This window comes from Mus caroli, chromosome 12 (assembly GCF_900094665.2).
Source record: "Mus caroli chromosome 12, CAROLI_EIJ_v1.1, whole genome shotgun sequence".
Lineage (NCBI taxonomy): Eukaryota > Metazoa > Chordata > Mammalia > Rodentia > Muridae > Mus > Mus caroli.
In genome coordinates, this window is record NC_034581.1 from 50,236,799 (window position 1) to 50,257,321 (window position 20,523).

The 20,523-nt window shown below is 41.0% G+C and overlaps 1 protein-coding gene across 5 annotated transcripts in view; it reads right to left on the minus strand.

Annotated features, from left to right (window-relative positions):
* Baz1a (bromodomain adjacent to zinc finger domain 1A) overlaps nucleotides 1–20,523 on the minus strand; it is a 124,308-nt gene that overhangs the window by 23,579 nt on the left and 80,206 nt on the right. For 3 of the 5 annotated variants that reach the window (XM_021179125.2, XM_021179127.2, XM_029484731.1), the window contains exons 10-18: nucleotides 15,132–15,227; nucleotides 14,370–14,508; nucleotides 12,372–12,518; nucleotides 8,155–8,250; nucleotides 7,811–8,035; nucleotides 6,644–6,809; nucleotides 5,445–5,552; nucleotides 2,873–2,997; nucleotides 910–1,509 (exon numbers count right to left, since the gene is read on the minus strand). In XM_021179125.2, coding sequence (XP_021034784.1) covers nucleotides 910–1,509; nucleotides 2,873–2,997; nucleotides 5,445–5,552; nucleotides 6,644–6,809; nucleotides 7,811–8,035; nucleotides 8,155–8,250; nucleotides 12,372–12,518; nucleotides 14,370–14,508; nucleotides 15,132–15,227 — 1,702 coding nt within the window. The remainder of the gene's footprint in view (nucleotides 1–909; nucleotides 1,510–2,872; nucleotides 2,998–5,444; nucleotides 5,553–6,643; nucleotides 6,810–7,810; nucleotides 8,036–8,154; nucleotides 8,251–12,371; nucleotides 12,519–14,369; nucleotides 14,509–15,131; nucleotides 15,228–20,523) is intronic. The other 2 variants (XM_029484732.1, XM_029484733.1) reach the window with 1 other exon arrangement.

Consider the following 20,523-nt stretch of genomic DNA (forward strand, 5'->3'; position numbering starts at 1 on the left):
AAAAAAAAAAAAAAAGAAACAAACACAAAGGAAAATATATAAAGTGCGATACAGTAACATGCCCCAAATTCTCTCCATGACGCTCATTGCTGAAACTCACACCAAGAATTGCTTTTCTTTCTCCTATCTGCCATCAGTGTGTCAGCCTCCCATAGGAAGTACTGCAGCCCGATCTGCCCTGGCAGCCACTCGACCTCCAGAGACCATTTGTGCATCTGGCTGGAACTCGGTCGAAACATTCATCCCACTCACCATAGTATCTTCAAAACTGCTGGGCCTTGGGCACTGAGATACAGTAAAGGATACCTGGGAGTGTCTGTGAGGGGGTTCTGGACTTTGGTCACATGTACAGTAGTCAGTAGCAGAGGGTTAAGAACCACCTCAAAATGGTGGCATCGTCTAAGCAGATTGGAGCCACAGGGTATAAAAGGGGAAGGGGAGAAGCCAGCTGAGGCAGGTCTTCTGTTTCTGAGCTACCACTGTGGTGCTTGCTCACTCACTCCTGTCAACCCCCAGCCTCATGCTGTTTGCCTTCAAGTTGTTCTGTGCAGATACTTTGTCACAATAATGCAAAGCTGAATAACTCAAGTAGTCAGTCCATCATCAAGGAATGAGAAGACCGCTCACACAAACAACGCAAAGGCATTTTGAGACCCTTGTCTGTATAAAGAAATATATGATGACTGTCTAATTTGCAAACTAAGAACAGGTCAGGATGAAAGCTAACTATTTTAACATATGTGTAACAGCTTGAAATAGGTTTAATCCAGGAAGTGTGGCACACGCCTTTAATCCCCACACTTAGGAGGCAGAGGCAGACAGATCTCTGAGTTCAAGATCAGCCTGTTCTACAGTGAATTCCAGGACAGCCAGGGACAGACAGTGACTCAAAAAAACCAGAACATTTACCTGAAAAATGGAATTTCTCTTCAGAGAAGTGGGCAAGCTGTGCGCATATTCTGCTCTTCTCCTGTAGCAAGGTCTCTTTTAAGGCACTTTCTCTGTGTCCTCTGGAGTTGAGAGCTTCAATGAGCTGGTCTAGCTGTGCACAAGAACTGTAAAAGCACCACCGATTTGGCTTATGCACTGGTTTTGGCAGCAGCACAGAGTCATCGAATGGACCTTGGTTGAGGCTGGAGGTAGATTCAGACAAGAAGGACTCTTCAGTTTTAATAGATACCTGAGGATCGTGAGGCTGTGCGTTATTGTGAAATGCTGAAGGCCTAGGCAACAACATGTCTTCAGTAAGACCTGAGTAATCCTCTTCTATGAACAGACCAGGGATGGAAGGGAAGATCCAGTAGCGCCTGTACAGGCGGTCACGCCCCAGAGGGAAGATGTTAGTACAGGCGATGGCGCTCTGAATCTTGTCCAGGAGTTCTTTCTCTTTCTGTTGTTGCTCCTGCCTCAAAGCTTCCTCTGCGTCGGCACTCAGAGGCTCCTGCTTTATACAGTAGTTCATCTCTTCTTGCTTTATACATTGCTTAACTGCAGTTTGTCCCACTTTCCCTACATTGAAATAAAATGTATCATTATTGCTCTTTTATTTATTTAATTTGTTTTTGTTGCTATTGTTTGAGACAGGGTCCCATTATGTAGTAGACTCAGATGCCCTGGAGCACACAGAGATTCACCTGCCTTTACTTCTGAAAGGCCTCTGCCATCATATCCAGCCTTATTATATTTTCAATATTCACTAAAGAAATATAAGACAGGCAAATCTCTGTATCTCTGTTCTACCAAGTGAGTTACAGGACAGGGAGGGCTACACAGAGAAACCCCATCTCAAAAATAAAAACAAAACAGCAAAAAAGAAATAAATATGAGACACAAAGCTAACCAGGACTTATTGTGTTACAAATTGAACCATGTTTTACTGTGACTGTATCTGAAGCCGGGGCCTTAACTGAGCAGTATTGGTATCCTAAGAACAGGACAACTAGGTCCCCTCCTCTCTGGCATGCAGAGAGCAAGTTGTGTGAAGACACAATGAGAGATCATTGTGCACAGGCCTGCACATTGCTTTCATACCAGAGAGTAAAAACTAAGCAAAACAGACTTAGTAAAACTTGCTAGGGGCCGGAGAGGTGGCTCAGCAGTTAAGATCATTGACCCTTCTAGAAGACCCAGCTTCAATTCCCAGCACCTACATGGAGGTCAGTTCCAGGGGATCTGGCACCCTCATATATTCATGCACACAGGCAAGACACCAATGCACGTAAAATAAAAAATAAATCTTAGTAAACAAAAGACCTGCTAAATAAAATTTGAAGTTACTTAAGAGGCAGAGGCAAGTAAGACATAGTCTACATAGTGAGTTCCAAGCCAACCTGGGCTACAAGTTGAGATCCTGTCTCAATCTGTCCCCCTTCCCAACACTGCAGTTGAAGTTAGGAGACACTGATGTATGATAGGCACAGTGGGGATCTATAGTCCTAGCACTCGGGAGGTAGAGGCAGGAGGATTAGGACTTCACAGCCATTCTTGGCTATATTATGAATTTAATGTTCAAGGCCAGACTATGCTATATGAAATCTTGTTTCAAATAAACTTGAACAAGGAAAGGGGGAGGAGAACATGAAAAGGACTCATGAAAAAGAATATTGTCTCTCTTCAATGACTTGTGAATAAAGCACTTTAGTATCTTTACAACTCATCAAGGCAGATGTTTAAGATACCACACAGACAGACATGGTGGCATACACCTACAATCCCAATCCTATAATTCATCACTCAGCGGTAGAGGCAGGAGAAGCAGGTGTTCAAGGTCAGCCTTAGCTACACAGTGAGTTCAAGGCTGACTTGAATAGCGCTGAATCAAGACCTAGCCACGAAGCAGAAAGAACTCTGCTCTGAGTGAGCTGACAGATACCTCTTCTGCTCCTTTTATGCGATCCGGGGTCATCTTCATCTTCTGTAACCACATCAGGGTCCAGGTCTTTCTGCTCTATTTTTTTGCTCTCAGTACTAGTATCAAAATCTTCCCTTTCTTCTTCCCTGAAAGGAAAAGGAATGAATGAGCTTAAAATCTAAAGAAAGTATAAGTAAGAAGAGTGATCCAAGGTATCGGTGAGAAAAAAGGGCAGAGTTAAACCATGCTTGGCCCTAGAAGCAAGGAAGGAAATGAGGGGCTTACATTTATTTATTTTACGTGTGTGTTTTGCCTGCATGTCTATGGGTGAACAATATATGCTCCTGGTGCCTGTGGAGACTAGAGAAGTGGGTTCTCCTTAGAACTGGAGTAAGTCACCAAGTGGCTGCTGGGAACCAAACCTGGGTCCTCTCTGCAAGAGCAACCAGTGCTCTTCACTGCTGAGGCAGCTTTGTGAAGAAAAGTTTAGAGAAGGGAAGATGGTTAGAAAGTGCTACCATGAAGGTGAGAATGTGAATGATGCAGAGAAGCTGCTCTTCATGGTTGGAGGCGGGGGTGGTGGGGTGGGGGAGAGCGGTTGGCTACCTGCTGATAACAGCTCAGAGTAGGGAGAGATAGGGAGACAAATACCAAGGGAAAGAAGCAGTTGTACTTCAGATACAGTGAGTGAGTGGAACGAACATAATCTGTTATTCCATTATGTTATTCAAATTTAAACTAAAATTATATGAACTTCAGAGGGAATTCTATCACTTAAACTGGGTGTAGTGGTGCATGCCTGTGATTCCAGTACACTAGAGGCTGAGGCCTTGAGTTTGAGGTCAGCCTGGGCCTCACAGGAGGTATCAGGCCAGTCAGGGTAAACTGCAAGCCACACAGACAATGTCTCTGCTATCATTTTTGTTTCTACATCCAAAGTGAAGTTTTGCAGGCTCACATTTTTATTCACTGAGGAAACTGGGAAAAAGACATATGAGGGAGATGAGATAAGCGGGGAGGGGGGGGGGAAGAGCTGGCAAGATGGCTCAGGGGAAATGTGCTTGCTATTTAAGCACAATGAGCAGCAGAGTCCTGAGCCCCAGAATCCATGTACAGGTGGAAGGAGAAGACAAACTCCACCCCTTTCCTTCAGTCACACAACAATAACAATATTTAAAATATGGAAGAGTCAGAAGTGTTGATATACGCCTGTAATTCTAGCACTTGGAAAAGTTGAAGCAGGAGTTCCAGGTGGCGATGGCTACATTAAAGATAGGGAAAAGTGGATATTTATTCCATGTTTATTTTTATAACTTGTTTGTTCAGACAGTAAGAGCCTAAAACCTTCTAGAGCCTGGGTTTAGTCCCTAGTACAAAAAAAATAAAAAACAACAATCTATATACTATGAACATCATTTCTTTAATCTGAGCACTCGGGAGGCAGAGAAAGGAAGATCTCTCTGAGTTCAAGGGTAGCTTGGTCTATATAATCCAGGACTGCCAGAGCTATGTAGAAAGATCCAGTTTCAAAAAAACCTAAATCAATAAATAAGTAAACCTCTTTTTATAAAAGAGAAAATCACCATTTCAAAACATACAATTTAGTGATGTTTCTAGCATATTCACAAGATTGCCTGTAGTGGTTTGAATGAGAATAGCCCGAAGGCTCATATATTTGAATGTCTAGTCCCTAGATGAAAAAAGACTATTCAGAAAAAGATTAGGAGATGTGTCCTTGTGAGAGGAGGTGTGTCATTGGGGGTGGGCTGTCATTGGGGGTGGGCTCTGAGATTTCAAAAGGCCAGCCAGCCAGTCTTTTTCTCTATAGGCATGCAGAAGACATTTATCTATTTATACTTTTCATAAATTGACAAACATTTAGCTTGTTACTATTTACAATTTACCATTTACTGTTGGGAATAATACTAAGCCAGGTGGGGTTGTATGTACCTATAATCTTAATACTTGGGAAGTGGAGGCAGGAAGATTTATGTTCGAGGTTATCTTGGTATTTGAAAAGATGGCAGAAGTCAATCTTCCAATTTAACCATATTCCTCTGTAAGGCTCAGAAGCACTACGAAACAGTGTACCTACCTATGCTGGTGGTGGCTGTAGAGGGGAGAAGGAAATTAACTATTTAGGTTAAAAGTAACATATTGAGGTGGGCATGGAAGTGCACACCTTTAATCCTGGCAGAGGCAGTGAGTTTGAGGTCAGCATATCTACAAAATGAGCTCCAGGACAGTTAGGCCAACACAGAGAAACCTAGTCTTGGGGATTGGGAAGACACACAACCCATTGAAATCTTTGTAGGAAGTTACCATTTACAACATGAATTTTAAGAAACAAGTGATATTCCTAAAAAGTAACACATGTATAATTGATTAAAAGTTTATACATAAATTTCATAGGCTTTTAAATATAGTCATAAAAAATTAAGTTTTTAAACTCTGAAAGCACTTTATAGTTTTAGGTGTCTGGCTTTTATTCTTAATCTTTATGTGTAATGAAGTGATTTTTTTCTATATCAAAATTTCTTTGTATATGAGGTGAATTGTCAAAGCCACATGGGGAGTAAAATTCAAACCATACCTTGGAACTGCAGCTGAATTTCTCTGCTCGTCCTCCTTCAGTTTTTCTTGTTTCTCTTTCATTTTCTGTTCTTGTTCCTTAAGTTTTTCTTCCTTCCTTCTACGTATTCTGAAAGTCAAACAAAAGTCCACCTGACACATAGACACTTTACACTGAGCATCATGCAGATGCTGGCGAGGATGTGGAGAAAGAGGAACACTCCTCCGTTGCTGGTGGGATTGCAAGCTTGTACAACCACTCTGGAAATCAGTCTGGTGGTTCCTCAGAAAATTGGACATAGTACTACCGGAAGATCCAGCAATACTTCTCCTGAGCATATACCCAGAAGATGTTCCAACATGTAATCTGCTTGTGGACGTTGTACATCGTGGTGCGCACTAGGCTCCGCACCACGATGTACAACGTCCACAAGCAGAAGAAAATCAAGAAGGAAGACTAATGCATGGATACTTCATTCCTCCTTAGAATAGGGAACAAAATAACCATGGAAGGAGTTACAGAGACAAAGTTTGGAGCTAAGACGAAAGGATGGACCATCCAGAGACTACCCCACCTGGGGATCCATCCCATAATCAGCCACCAAAGCCAGACACTATTGCATATGCCAGCAAGATTTTGCTGAAAGGACCCTGATATAGCTGTCTCTTGTGAGGCTATGCCAGTGCCTGGCAAATACCCAAGTGGATGCTCACAGTCATCTATAAGATGGAACACAGGGCCCCCAATGGAGGAGCTAGAGAAAGTACCCACGGAGCTGAAGGGTTCTACAACCCTATAGGTGGAACAATAATATGAACTAACCAGTACCCAGGAGCACGTGTCTCTAGCTGCATATGCATCAGAAGATGGCCTAGTCAGCCATTATTGGGAAGAGAGGCCCCTAGGTCTTGCAAACTTTATATGCCCCAGTACAAGGGAATGCCAGGGCCAAGAAGTGGGAGTGGGTGGGTAGGGGGCAGGGCAGGGGGGAGGGTATAGAGAACTTTCGGGATAGCATCTGAAATAAAAAAATAAAAAAAAAAAAGACTGCCATGCTGGGAAAACTCACCCTGCACTCCTTAGAAATATAGCTGGTGCTGTAGCTGAGATACAGCTGACCCTGTGGTGAACGCAAGCTTTACACACACACACACAGAGAGAGAGAGAGAGAGAGAGAGAGAGAGAGAGAGAGAGAGAGAGAGAGAGAAAGCCATGCTTACCGAGCAGCTGTGGCTTCTCTCTCTTTACGGTGCTGTTCTGCTTTGAGCTCTCGGAACTCCTGCTTGGCCTGTCGCAACACATCAACATAATCTTCAATGAAATCCCTAGTAGAAACTAGGGTCAGTAGCTTCCCACAGAGAGCATGGAGTATCTTCATTTTTTCTCCTGCCAAAATGGATAATTTCTGTGTTATCAATGAGAAAAAAAGGAACAGTGTTTGACAATTTATAACACAATGATAAGATGCCTGATAAAGAACAAGGAGTAGTAGATATGAGGACTTAGGCCTTGTTAATACTTATCTATGTCTGGAGAATTCCCATTCATCAATATAGTAACTTAATTTGCTGTTGGCACGGAATATAGTCTGTAATAAGAATTTCTATCTCAGTGAGAATTCCAGTCTCTTTCTGTAGATAGCTGATTTAATGACTAGTACTTAATTGGTTATTGAATAGGTTAAACTCCTTGTTACTATCTGGAATCTAAGAACACTGGGAAAAGGCTTTAGCTAGAATGTTAGAATACAATCTTAAAAGGCATTTACTATAAGGTAATGCTTAATAGAGTGTGCGTGAGTCTATACATTAGACTAATGCGGTGGGAATTTGATTATTATGGGTTCAGGAGAAAATGCCAAACATCCGGGAGGAAAATTACCATGGAACTCTGATCCTCAAGAACAGCTTCCAGGCTTTACGCCTGCCAAACTGATCCAAAACTGGAGAGTAGACTTTCGTCAGACCTCCAGGAGAAGAGTTCTAGGAATTCATTTCTCATCAGCAGCTTTTTGACATTACTGCCTACACAAGCCTACTCCACCGGAGTTCTCTGGCAGATATGGTCGTACATTCTTTTACTTCCAGCATTTGGGAGGCAGAGGCAGGAAGTTTGTTGTGAGCTTAAGGCCAGTTTGGTCTACACAGTGATTTCCAGGACAGTCAGAGACATAGTGAGACCCTGCCTCAAAACAAACAAGCAAACAAACCAAAACCAAACCAATCAACCAAATGACTTTAACAACAATAATGCATGGCTTTTTCTTAATTTCTCTAATGAGTTAATTTTTCTGCATGGAGTTTCTTGTTGACTTGTTAGTTTTCTGGATAAAAGAGATGGGTAGGAAGTAAGCAGGTTAAAAAAAAAAAATCCAACTTGTAGTTTACCTGGTGTCAAATCATATACAGACGTGCTGGACAATTTTTTCACCAGACTGGGATTGCTCAGCCGAAGCTCCATGCAGGCATCGTCCGTAGCGTCGAATCCTCCTCGTTTCTGGTACCTGTACTTTGCATTTGCTGATGTCACATCAGCACCTGAGGCTAAGATGTGCAGTCTGAGGATTTCAGAAAGGGTGCAGCTATCAAGATCCAAGCTTTTCAAACTGCAGCCTATATTGTTAAAAATGAAACAGCTGTTTAGAAAACAATGAATAATCAACAATGTAAATGTACCTTTATAAATTATAATAAAATGCCAAACAACAACAGAAAACAAAGCCCACACATACCCTGGTGTAACTGTGGCCATGCAGCGGCCAAGGCTGCAACTGCAGACAGTGCAGATTTTGTGGGGTCTGCGTCCTCATCCAAAGCCTCTGTTAGATCTTTAAGGAAATAAACACTTTATTCTAGTGCAAGAATATTCGGGAAGAATGCTCCTTTAAAACGATGAACAAAACAGCTTAACATTCATGGACCTCAGAAGAACCAACACCCAGCAAGCACAGCATTAGTCACATACTCTTGGTCTCCACCAAAGCAACAGATCCTAGAACACAGACTGTACACTAACATTTCCTTACAGAGCACACAAGAACATTTACAAATTACCAGCAAGATGCACTTACATATTCCAAAAATGGTAAAATGTATTTTAGAATTAAAAACAAATTACTCATTTCATGTAACTTGAAAAGTCTACTTTGACAACTGAGTCAAGGTGCCCGGTCTTCTAAACATCTGAAGACTGGACCCTGTCACGGGGTGGGAGAGCTTTAAGGCCTGCACTGCGGCCAGGTACTCATGCTTTCCATGAACAGTTCCTCACTTTCAAAACCTTAGTCTGAGAAGCAGGAGGGAGATTTCTAAGAGAATAGCTTTAGCTTTGAAAGATGTTTAAGCAAATCTACTGGTATAAATATATAAGGCACATATAAACAACTCCTCCCAATTGTAATACACAGATAAAAAACCTCAAGTGCCAACTGTACCCTCATGCTTTCCAGAAACAAACCCAAACAAATCAACTCCAGGGCTGTATTACAGTACAGTGTTTACAAATTATTCTAATCAACAGGTCAGGTTCTGGTTTTAGAACTGCCAGTAACTAGTACACATTCTTTAGACAAATCAGTTAATCTGGGCTTTATTTTCCCTAAAGGAGTGAGTCTAGATAAGCAATCTAAGTTCTTCAAATATTTATTAGAAGCTCAACATAAGAAAAGCCTATGTTAAAATGGGTGAGAGGGTGAGACTTCTGTCCACCCATCTTGTTACCTCTCCTGCACTGCCAGCAAAGACCTCAGGCTAATCTGGATTTGTGCTTCCATAATGTTCTAACATGATTCAATTAGCAAAATTTCCAGGTTAGAGAATAAACTAACTTTTCCAAGGAAAAGGCAGCTCTGGGGTCAAGTCTGATCACAGTCACCGATGATGCTAAGATACAAACAGGACCACATGGGAGTTACCTGACTATATTTACTGTAAATGCTGAAGTCACACCTACCAGACCTAACTCAAGAAACAGGCAAATACTAGACCTAAAACTTCACATTTTCAGTTTACATATAAAGCCACAACAGATGTAATATTAGCATGCACTAAGACTACCCACACTCCTAGACACAGCCACACAAGTGTGCTAGATCTCTTCCTCAGTAGACAGTATCGTGTCCAACCTCTACCATCTAGAGGAAATCGCCAATTTAGAACAAAGGCGACAGAGGCCTTAAGAAATGAACCAATAACAGGATGATTGTTTTTAGTCTTAAATAAAATGACATGTTAAAATACTACTCTATTCTTTTACATTACAAAATTATACATGTACCATGTTCCTGCAGGTGCGGAAGAAGGTAAAAAGGGGATATCAGACCCCCTGGAATAGGAGTTGAAGACAGTTGTTAGCTTCTATGTGGGTGCTTCGACTCAGACCACAGTCCTCTGCAAGAGCAGCCAGTGCTCATAGCTATTGACCCATCTCTCCAACTCAAAATATGTATTCTTAAACTGCATTATCTATCATATGGCACTCTAGGGAATTACATTTTTCTCAGTATTCCCTGGGTCCCTTCTTGCAAGAGAGCGTGGCTGAACTGTACCCTATATAACTGTATAAAACAGTTTTGTTTTGTGACAGGGTCTCTTTATATAGAACAGGCTAGCCGCAAACTCATGGATCCTCCTGTATCTGCCTCCCTTATTATTACAAGAGGTGGGGTTAAAGGCCTGTGCTACCTACCTACCATTGGTTCTGCTTATACTGTGGGCTCTAGGGACCCAATGCTGGCTTTATTACATCATTTTAATGTATAAAGAGGGACATACAACATTCAGTAATGATATCCCAGTGGGGGAAAAAGGCTCAAAACTGTTCCGTTTAAGGAAGATGCTCATGTCCTTCAAAGAATTTTAGGTTCACTGTATAAAAATAAAGACAGAAAACTGGTTATGGTAGAACATGGAGAAAGGAGGCAGGAGTTCTAGTTCAACTTCAACTATATTGCAAGTTCAAGGCCAACATGGAGAGATCCTATCTCAAACTAGCAGCAGCACCAAGAAAAAGGCAGGAATAACTGGTTTGTACAAGACTTTTAAAATTGACAAAATTTCTTAGATTTGATACGAAACAGAGATACCAAGGGCTAATGAAATTAGATATGGGCAATGCTAAGAAGACAAATAATTAGCTTGTTAACTTTGGTACCTATTTTCCTATTTTGAGATAATTATAATCATTATGGGGTTTATAGTTCAGATTGCCTAAATTTGTGGTCCATCACCTTATTAGCCACAATTCTTTTAGCTATATATGTTTCTTTGCATAGAAAATAAATCCAGTCAAAGTAGAAGTTTAAAAAAAAAATCAATCCTATCTCACTGTTTATAAGACTTTTGAAAACTTTTCTGTTATTGAGATGTGAAAAAAAAGTTATCCTGCCGCAGTTGCCATCACTGAACCATATATAACCTTAATGCTTAGCAAGCCTTTATTCAGAGACTGACTTTGTATTTTTATATTTGAGATTGTTCTAAATTTTCCTTTGTACTTATTATTACATGCTCGTATGTGCCTGTGTGTGTGCAGACACACCTGTAGAGGCCAGGACAATGCCTCAGATATTGGTTCTGCTTATACTGTGGGCTCTAGGGACCAAATGCTTGTGTTTCCTTTTTGCTGAGCTATCTTGCTGGACCCACTTTTCTTCTTGCACTAGAGCTTTCAAAATGGCAATCTTCACCTGTTTTAAATGTGGAACTAAACACAGCTAAATGTCTTAAGTTATGTTGTAACTTTACCAATAATTCTATAGTGTTATTGGCTAACACAACACAGTGGTTATATGAATGCTTTCATTTGATGAAAATGGGGCAGTCATATTGCTAAAACAACCTTGATATTTAACCTATGGTGATCGGCACTTAAGCTGGAGAATACATTTCACTTCAACCCAGTCCATAAGATCAGAAGGCAGACAGCATTAGATGCAGATTTATTAATCCCATTGATCCAGGAACTAGGCACTAGAAAACTAGCAGACTCGAGAAATTCCACCTTTGTGTCCCAGGACTCTGCTGCTGAGACATCTCCCAGCGTGATTTCCTTACGAAGGTTTTTACATAACAGACCGAAGCGTTAATCAAGCTCCTAGTCCACAACAACATCAATAACTTATAAATGTTCAACCTCTCACCTGACTACAGGAGGTAAACACAACAGTGAGACGTCTCAGGTTGGACCTGAACTAGTGTACTGCTGAGGATGGCCCTGAGCTTCGGACCCTCCTGCCTCTGCCTCCCAAGGCTGGGATCATGGTGTGCTCGCCCTTGCCCACTTTTATGAGGTGCTGGGGGTGGTGAGCATACCCACACACAATTTTAAAATGACAGAGAAATAGTTTATTAACAAAGTGTGAAAGGTAAGTGGGTTAGATGGCTAGGCCTTGACCAGTGCTTGAAAGACAGTGAACATAATTGTAGAAGTTTTCTAAAGGGTTCTCCAAGAAATTTTTGCTGTTAACATATTGTTATACTGACCTTGGATAATAATTTAAAGGACAAAATTTCTAGATCTATCCAGATTAAAAAAAAATATCCTAAATGTTAGTGTAAAACGTGTCAGATCTACAATAAGATCAGCAGTAGTATTTCATTTGAAAGTAGTAATAAGAATTTGAGTTTTCCCAATGAAGGGCAGAGGGAAAAGGCTATTCAGCAGAATTTCTTGGCATTGCAGATACCAGACAGTGAGATGCTTCTAAATCACAAGGGAAAAGATAAAGAAACAACAGGAAATGTTTCAAAGGCTGTCAGAAACAGGTCACACCAATATGAAGTTTATACAGGTATCTGGTAATATGTTGTTAGCATAATGGGACTTAACATCAGGCAAACTAAATACCTATATTTTCTAACTGCAAAAGAAAAGTTATGAAATAATCCATTAAAACCCAGTTTTACTACAAAGCTGCTAGCTCAATCAGCAATGGTGTTGAACTCTGACCTTTGGTGTCAGCATCAGTTATCTGCTCTTTGGCTACTTCCTCCTCTTCTTCAGCCATCGCCTGGAAGATTGCAGTCAGGAAGAAAAAAAGCAATTCACACAGTGGGCCTTCACTGTCATTTCCTACCAGAGCTTCCTCTAACACTTCTGTGAATAAAACGTTTAAAAGGAATTTAAAGTTCTGTCATGACTGAAGAAACAACGCCATTGGAAAATAATAAACATTTAATCAACATGAGCCTGTGCGACTGTTCTCTCAAGTGCCTGTTTATGAAAGTAGATCCACGCCTTATCTAAACCAAAACAAATTAGGATTTCAACACATAAATAAAAAAAGTCAAAGTCAGTGCACTAAAGTCAGTCAAAATATAACATCTAAATTTAACACTGAGGCACAAATTTAGCTACATTTAAAAATATAATTTTACAGGAACTGGTGATGAAGGCAGATCGTTCTACCAGCTTACATCACAAATTCTGGGTCAGCCAGAGCTACATAGTAATATTCTGTCTCAAAAATTAAAATAAATAAACAACCCCCCCCCCAAAACACACAATTGATTATTATCGTTCCACTGTTGATGAGAGCTCTGTGGGCTGTGCTTACCACACAGTGCCCAGCAAAGGTAACCATCATTATTAGTTTTTAATCCTAACACTGTAGACATTAAAATGTTTACCTAAATAAAATTGTTTAGATGCTCTTGATTCATAAGGCATTATTATTTCTTCCATAAGGAGACCCTTCAGGTCTCAGAGTCCTATAGGTTGATATACTCTCTTATATAAATAAGAAGGACAATGAAATCTGTCTCGGAGGCTTATACATGCAGTGTAAACAATTTTTTTGGATAAAAATTTAAAATTTGATTCAAATTTCTCCTCATATTAGATCTATTATAAATGTTTATATAAAGTTTGTAAACACACATGTAAATTAATTATAAATCAGAAGTGGAAACTACTTGTCTGTAAACTCTCACATGGTATTCCTCACTCAAGAAGTGTGTCTATAACTGTTCTTAAACACTTCCACAAGGGGCCCATGGCAAAGGTAAGGATGTCCCAGTTCCAAGCCTAACAGTAACAGTTTCTGTTTCCTAGTGGGAGGTCACATGGAGAGGACTGAATCATATGCATGAAAAGCCATCTTAAACAACTAGCAGTCACACCTTCATCTGATCTCAGTTCTAGCCACTCTTTGACTGCAATCATATGGGAGATTCCTAGATGTCCAATGACCCCACAGAACTGTGAGGCCACTTACTTAAAAAAATATTTTTATGTTTATTATTTTTTTCATTAATTTATTTAGTTAACATACAAGACTGTATTTCTTAATGACATTTTCACGCACATATATAACTGCGTTTGCACTTCTCCTGCCCACCATCCCTGATTATCTCCCTTTCTCCTCTAACTGACCCTTTTCTGACTCTATATTGTACCCACCTACTTTCATGGAACATACGTGTGTGTGTGTGTGTGTGTGTGTGTGTGTGTGTGTGTGTGTGTTTCCTGTACATCTTTAGTATGCAGGTTATTTTTTGTTTACTCGACACAAAACTAGACCTATCAGGGAAGAGGTAATCTTAGTTGAAAGAATGCTTCCTTAACATGGCCTGTAGCTATGTCTATAGGGCACTTTCTTGATTAATGGTTGATGAGGGAGTGCACAGACCACTGGGAGGGATGCCACCACAGGCATGTGATCCTGGATACTGTGAGAATACAAGATGAGCAAGACAGTAAAAAACACTTCCCCAAGGGCTCTGCTCCAGCTCCTGCCTCCAGATTCCTGCCCTCATTTTCGTTGATGATGGACTGGTGTGGAAGTGCAAGCAAAGTAAGCCCCCACCCTCACCACCCCCACCAAGTTACTTTGGGTCATGGTGTTTCATCACAGCAGTAGAAACCCTGACTGAGACAGCTAGAAATCAAGTAATACATGAAGTCAGAGTAAACTGTCACGAAGCAACAGGTAACTTGAGTACTTGCCTAGGGTTACTCCCTCAGGAAACTCATCCTGAAGATCAAAAAGTTCCCCAAACGCATTAAGGAACTCCAGAACCATCAGCGCATCGCCGAAGACTTCAGGAGGGAGTCTAGTTTTCACTGGCGTGGGCTCTGGAAGTTCCTGCAAGGTCACACAGTAATGTAATGTCTAAAGGTTTAGATACTTTTAGATTACTTCCAGAAGAAATGAAATCTTTATTCTTTTAACCCAAATAAAGCTAAATGTACGCCTGGCCACAGCAGTTATGGTTGCGAAGTATCACAATGATTTTGGCAGAGCAACCTCTACTACAGTAACATGGCAATGCTGGAAAGTTAAGAAAACCATCTATATAGCTGGCTGTTTCCTTTCGGTTAAATGAGGAAGATGCACTTCTATCAAGAAACAAACTCCTCAGCTAGGTGTGCACTATAGACTTGCAGTCTCAGCACTTAGAATAGTGACACAGATGAATGGGAGCTCCAGGCTGCCTGTTCTGCACCTTTCTCACAGCCAAAACAAACAAACAAGCAAACAAGCAAACCCCACCCCACCCCACCCCAATTTTCTTCTTGAGATAGGGTCTTAGTATGTAGACTAGGATGGCCTCAAACTCACAAGAGGTCCATCCATCCACCTGTCTCTACCTACCACTTGCTGGATTAAATGCATGTGTTACCATGCCCAGCCCAGACAACCATTCTATCAGCAAAGCCACATAGGACACATTAAATACATCTGTGTCAAGCACTGCATGTTCATACCTTAAGATCATCACATTCCATATCTTCTCTGGGTTTACTCCACTGCTTTAAGTATTCCATATATTTTCGCTTTTCTTCACGTAATTTTTCTCTTTCCTAGTAAGAAAGGTTATAAAAATTATCAGAAGCAATTTACCCATCAATGTCAACATTACCCAAAAACTGTTAATAAACACTGGGGCTACGCAGCTCAGCTAGTCCACAGTGTAAAATGAGGCATGGTGGCACACACCTGTAATTCTAGGACCTGAAAGGCACTGGCAAGAATTCAAGGTCATCCTTGGCTACAGAGAACAGCCTCGGTTACACAAAACCCATCGCAATTAACCCCCCCCCCCCCCCCCCCCCCCCCCCCCCCCCCCCCCCCCCCCCCCCCCCCCCCCCCCCCCCCCCCCCGCCTGCCCTGGAACTAGGGTTTCATGAAGATGGTTGTGAGCTGCCATTTGGGTCAATCCACTGAATCATCTCTCCAGCCCTGTTTTTAGTTCTTAAGGTCAAGAATGAAGGCTAAAAATAAATGAATCAAAGTATTCTTTAGTTTATTTTTGGGTGTGTATGGTCTATGTATGTGTGTGGGGGGGATGTAGAGATCACTATCAGTATCTTTAATCCTTTTCTACCTTGTAACTTTTAAAAATTTAAAAAAAAAAAAAAGATGTGCATGTGTCTGCATGTTTGTGTATATATCTCAAGTGCACAGTGCCCAAATAGGCCAGAACAGAGCATCAGAATCCCTGGAACTGGAGTCAGAATTGTGAATAGCACAACATGAGTTTAGGAAGCAAGATCAAGAACTCTGTAAAAACAGAAAGTGGGGGCTGGAGAGATGGCTTAGTGGTGAAGAGCACTGACTGCTCTTGCAGAGGTCCTGAGTTCAATTCCCAGCAACCACATGGTGGTTCACAACCATCTGTAATGGGATCTGATGCCTTCTTCTGGTGTGTCTGAAGAACACTACAGTGTACTCAAATAAATAAAATAAATGAATCTTAAAAAAAAAACAAAAAAAACAGAAAGTGTTCCTGGCACCCAGCACTTGGCAGGCAGATCTCTGTGAGCAGCCTACAGAGTGAGTCTACAAAGTGAGTTCCAGGACAGCCAAGGCTACACAGAGAAAACCTGTCTCAAAAAATAAAAACAAAAGCAGAAAAGGGGGAAAAACAAAAACAAAAAAACCCCAAAACCCACAAAGAGCCAAAAAGAAAACAAATATGGGGCTGGAGAGACGCCTGAGAGTTAAGGGCAGTGGCTGCTCTTTCAGAAGACCTGGGTTCAATTCCTAGTGTCAAAAAAAATCTAAAAAAAAAAAGATGCTTGCCCTTTTGGTCGGCGCCAGCTCCGGGCCACCTTGGGCACGAACTTGGCAGACCGCCCCCTGGTCCCCAGAGGACTCTCCACACCACAGGTACCCTAGCATACCCAGGATCTTAGGGTTCCAGGTTCCCAGCAGCTTGATCACACCAGGATCTCAGGGTCTCAAAGGAAGCTTGACTGCCAAGAATTCTTACACACCCAGAATCACAGGTTCACAGGATCCTGGAATCACAGGATCCTGGAATCACAGAATCACAGAGAAAGCTGGACTCTGAGAAGTCCTGAATCAACCGGGATTATAGGAGGACAGGCTCCAATCAGATATATTGGGGGCAGCAAGCACTTGAGAACAGAAGCAACAGAAACCAAGGTTACTTGGCATCATCAGAACCAAACTCTCCCACCATAGCAAGGCCTGTATACACCATCACACCAGAAAAGCAAGATAAGGATCTAAAGTCACTTTTCATGATGATGATGGACTATAAAAAGGATATAAATAACTTCCTTAAAGAAATACAGGAGAACATATCCAATCAGGTGAAAGAATTGAACAAAACCAATCAGGATCTAAAATTGGAAGTAGAAACAATAACGAAATCACAAAGGGAGACCACTCTGAAAATGGAAAACCTAGAAAAGAAGTCAGGAGCCAATGATGCAAGCATAACCAACAGAATTACAAGAGATAGAAGAGAGAATCTCAGGTGCAGAAGATACCATAGAAAACATTGACACAACAATCAAAGAAAATGCAAAATGCAAAAAGATCCTAACTCAAAACATCCAGGAAATCCAGGACACAATGAGAAGACCAAACCTATGGATAATAGGAGTAGATAAGAATGAAGATTTCCAACTTAAAGAAAGACCCAGTAAATATCCTCAACAAAACTATAGAAGAAAACTTCCCAAACCTAAAGAAAGAGATGCCCATGAACATACAAGAAGCCTACAGACCTCCAAATAGTTTGGACCAGAAAAGGAATTCCTCCTGTCACATAATAATCAAAACACCAAATGTACAAAACAAAACAAAAAGAATATTAAAAGCAATAAGGGAAAAAGATCAAGTTACATATAAAGGTAGACCTATCAGAAATACACCTGACTTCTTCCCAGAGACTATGAAAGCTAGAAGATCCTGGGTAGATGTCATACAGACCCTAAGAGAACACAAATGACAGCACAGGCTACAATACCCAGAAAAACTCTCAATTACTATAGATGGAGAAACTAAGGTATTCCATGACAAAACCAAATTTACACAATATCTTTCCATAAATCCAGCCCTTCAAAGAATAATAAAGGGAAAATTTCAACACAAAGAGGGAAACTAAGCTTGAGAAAAAGCAAGAAAGTAATCTTTCAACAAACCTAAAGAAGACAGCCACAAGAACAGAATGCCAACTCTAACAACAAAAATAACAGGAAGCAACAATTACTTTTCCTTAATATCTCTTAGTATCAAAGGATTCAACTCCCCAATACAAAGACATAGACTAACAGTTTGGTTACATAAACAGAACCCAACTTTTTGCTGCATACAGGAAACCCACCTCAGGGAAAAAGACAGACACTACCTCAGAGTGAAAGGCTGGAAAACCATTTTCCAAGCAAATGGTCTGAAGAAACAAGCTGGAGTAGCCATTCTAATATCGAGTAAAATCCGACTTTCAACCTAAAGTTCTCAAAAAAGACAAGGAGGGACGCTTCATACTCAAAGGTAAAATCCTCCAAGAGGAACTCTCAATTCTGAATATCTATGCTCCAAATACAAGGGCAGCCACATTCATTAAAGAAACTTTGCTAAAACTCAAAGCACACATTGCACCTCACCCACCAATAACAGTGGAAGACTTCAACACACCACTTTCATCAATGGACAGATCCTAGAAACAGAAACTAAACAGGGACACAGTGAAACTAACAGAAGGTATGAAACAGATGGATTTAACAGGTATCTATGGAACATTTCACCCTAAAACAAAAGGATGACTCAAAAGAGTCATCAAAGAGGCCTCAGCAGATACAAAAATATTGAAATAATGTCATGCACCCTATCAGATCACCACGGACTAATGCTGATCTTCAATAACAGCATAAATAATAGAAAGTCAATGTTGACATGGAAGCTGAACATCACTCTACTCAATGATAACTTGGTCAAGGAAGTAATAAAGAAAGAAATTAAAGACTTTAGTGTTTAATGAAAATGAAGCCACAACATACCCAAACTTATGGGACGCAATGAAAGCATTCCTAAGAGGGAAACTCATAGCTCTGGGTGCCTCCAAAAAGAAACTAGAGAGAGCATACACTAGCAGCCTGAGAGCACACCTAGAAGCTCTAGAACAAAAGGAAGCAAATTCACTCAAGAGGAGTAGACGGCAGGAAATAATCAAACTCATGGCTGAAATCAACCAAGTGGAAACAAAAAGAACTATACAAATAATCAACCAAATGAGGAGCTGGTTCTTTTGAGAAAAAAATCAACAAGATAGATAAACCCTTAGCCAGACACACTAGAGGGCACAGGGACAGTATCCTAATTAACAAAATCAGAAATGAAAAGGGAGACATAACAACAGAATCTGAGGAAATCCAAAACATCAGATCCTACCTCAAAAAGCCTATACTCAACAAAACTGGAAAACCTGGATGAAATGGGACAATTTTCTAGACAGATACCAGGTACCAAGCAAGGTTAAATCAGGATCAGATTAATGATCTAAACAGTCCCATATCCCCTAAAGAAATAGAAACAGTCAATAGTCTCCCAACCAAAAAAAAGCCCAGGACCAGATGGGTTTAGTGCAGAGTTCTATCAGACCTCCAAAGAAGACCTAATTCCAATACTCCTCAAACTATTCCACAAAATAGAAACAGAAGGTACTCTACCCAATTTGTTCTTTGATACCACAACTACTCTGATACCTAAACCACAAAAAGATCCAACAAAGAAAGAAAACTTCAGACCAATTTCCCGAATATCAATGCAAAAATACTCAATAGAGTTTTTAGAAGGGGGAACAAAATACCCATGGAAGGAGTTACAGAGACAAAGTTCAGAGCAGAGCCTGAAGGAACGGCTATCCAGAGACTGCCCCATTTGGGCATCCATCCATAAACAAACACCAAACCCAGACACTAGGCAGATGCCAACAGGAACCTGCTGACAGGAAGGAGCCTGATATAGCTGTCTCCTGTGAGGCTCTGCCAGTGCCTGGCAAATATAGAAGTGGATGCTCACAATCATCCATTGGATGGAGCACAAGGTCCCCAATGAAGGAGCTAGAGAAATACCCAGGGAGCTGAAGGGGACTGAAGCCCCATAGAAGGAGCATCAATATGAACTAACCAGTACCCCCAGAGCTCCTTGGAACTATACCACCAATCAAAGAAAACTCATAGTGGAACTTGTGGCTCTAGCTAGATATGTAGCAGAGGATGGCCTTGTCAGTCATCAATGGGAGGAGAGGCCCTTGGTCCTGTGAAGGCTCTATGCCCCAGTATAGGAGAACACCAGGACCAGGAATAGGAGTGGGTGGGTTGGGGAGCAGGGGAAGGGGGGGGGATAGTGGATTTTCAGAGGGGAAACTAGAAAAGGGGATAACATTTAAAATGTAAATAAAGAGAATATCTTATTTAAAAAAAGAATTAAAAACAAAACAAAACAAAAATAAAAGCAGCAGCAGCAACAACAACAAAAGAGCCTCTACAATAATTTAGGTTAAATGAGATTAGTAGAGTCACAAATTNTTTTTTTTTTTTTTTTGGTTTTTACGAGACAGGGTTTCTCTGTATAGCCCTGGCTGTCCTGGAGCTCACTTTGTAGACCAGGCTGGCCTCGAACTCAGAAATCCGCCTGCCTCTGCCTCCCGAGTGCTGGGATTAAAGGCGTGCGCCACCACGCCCGGCGAGTCACAAATTCTTGAGGGACTAGCAGGTAACTTGATTAAACTTGGCAGCTCACAAGTGTCTGTATGCCTAGTTCCAGAGGATCAGATGTCTCACACAGACATATACAGCGAAAACACCAACACACATAAAATGAAAACAAATAAATCATTAAAAA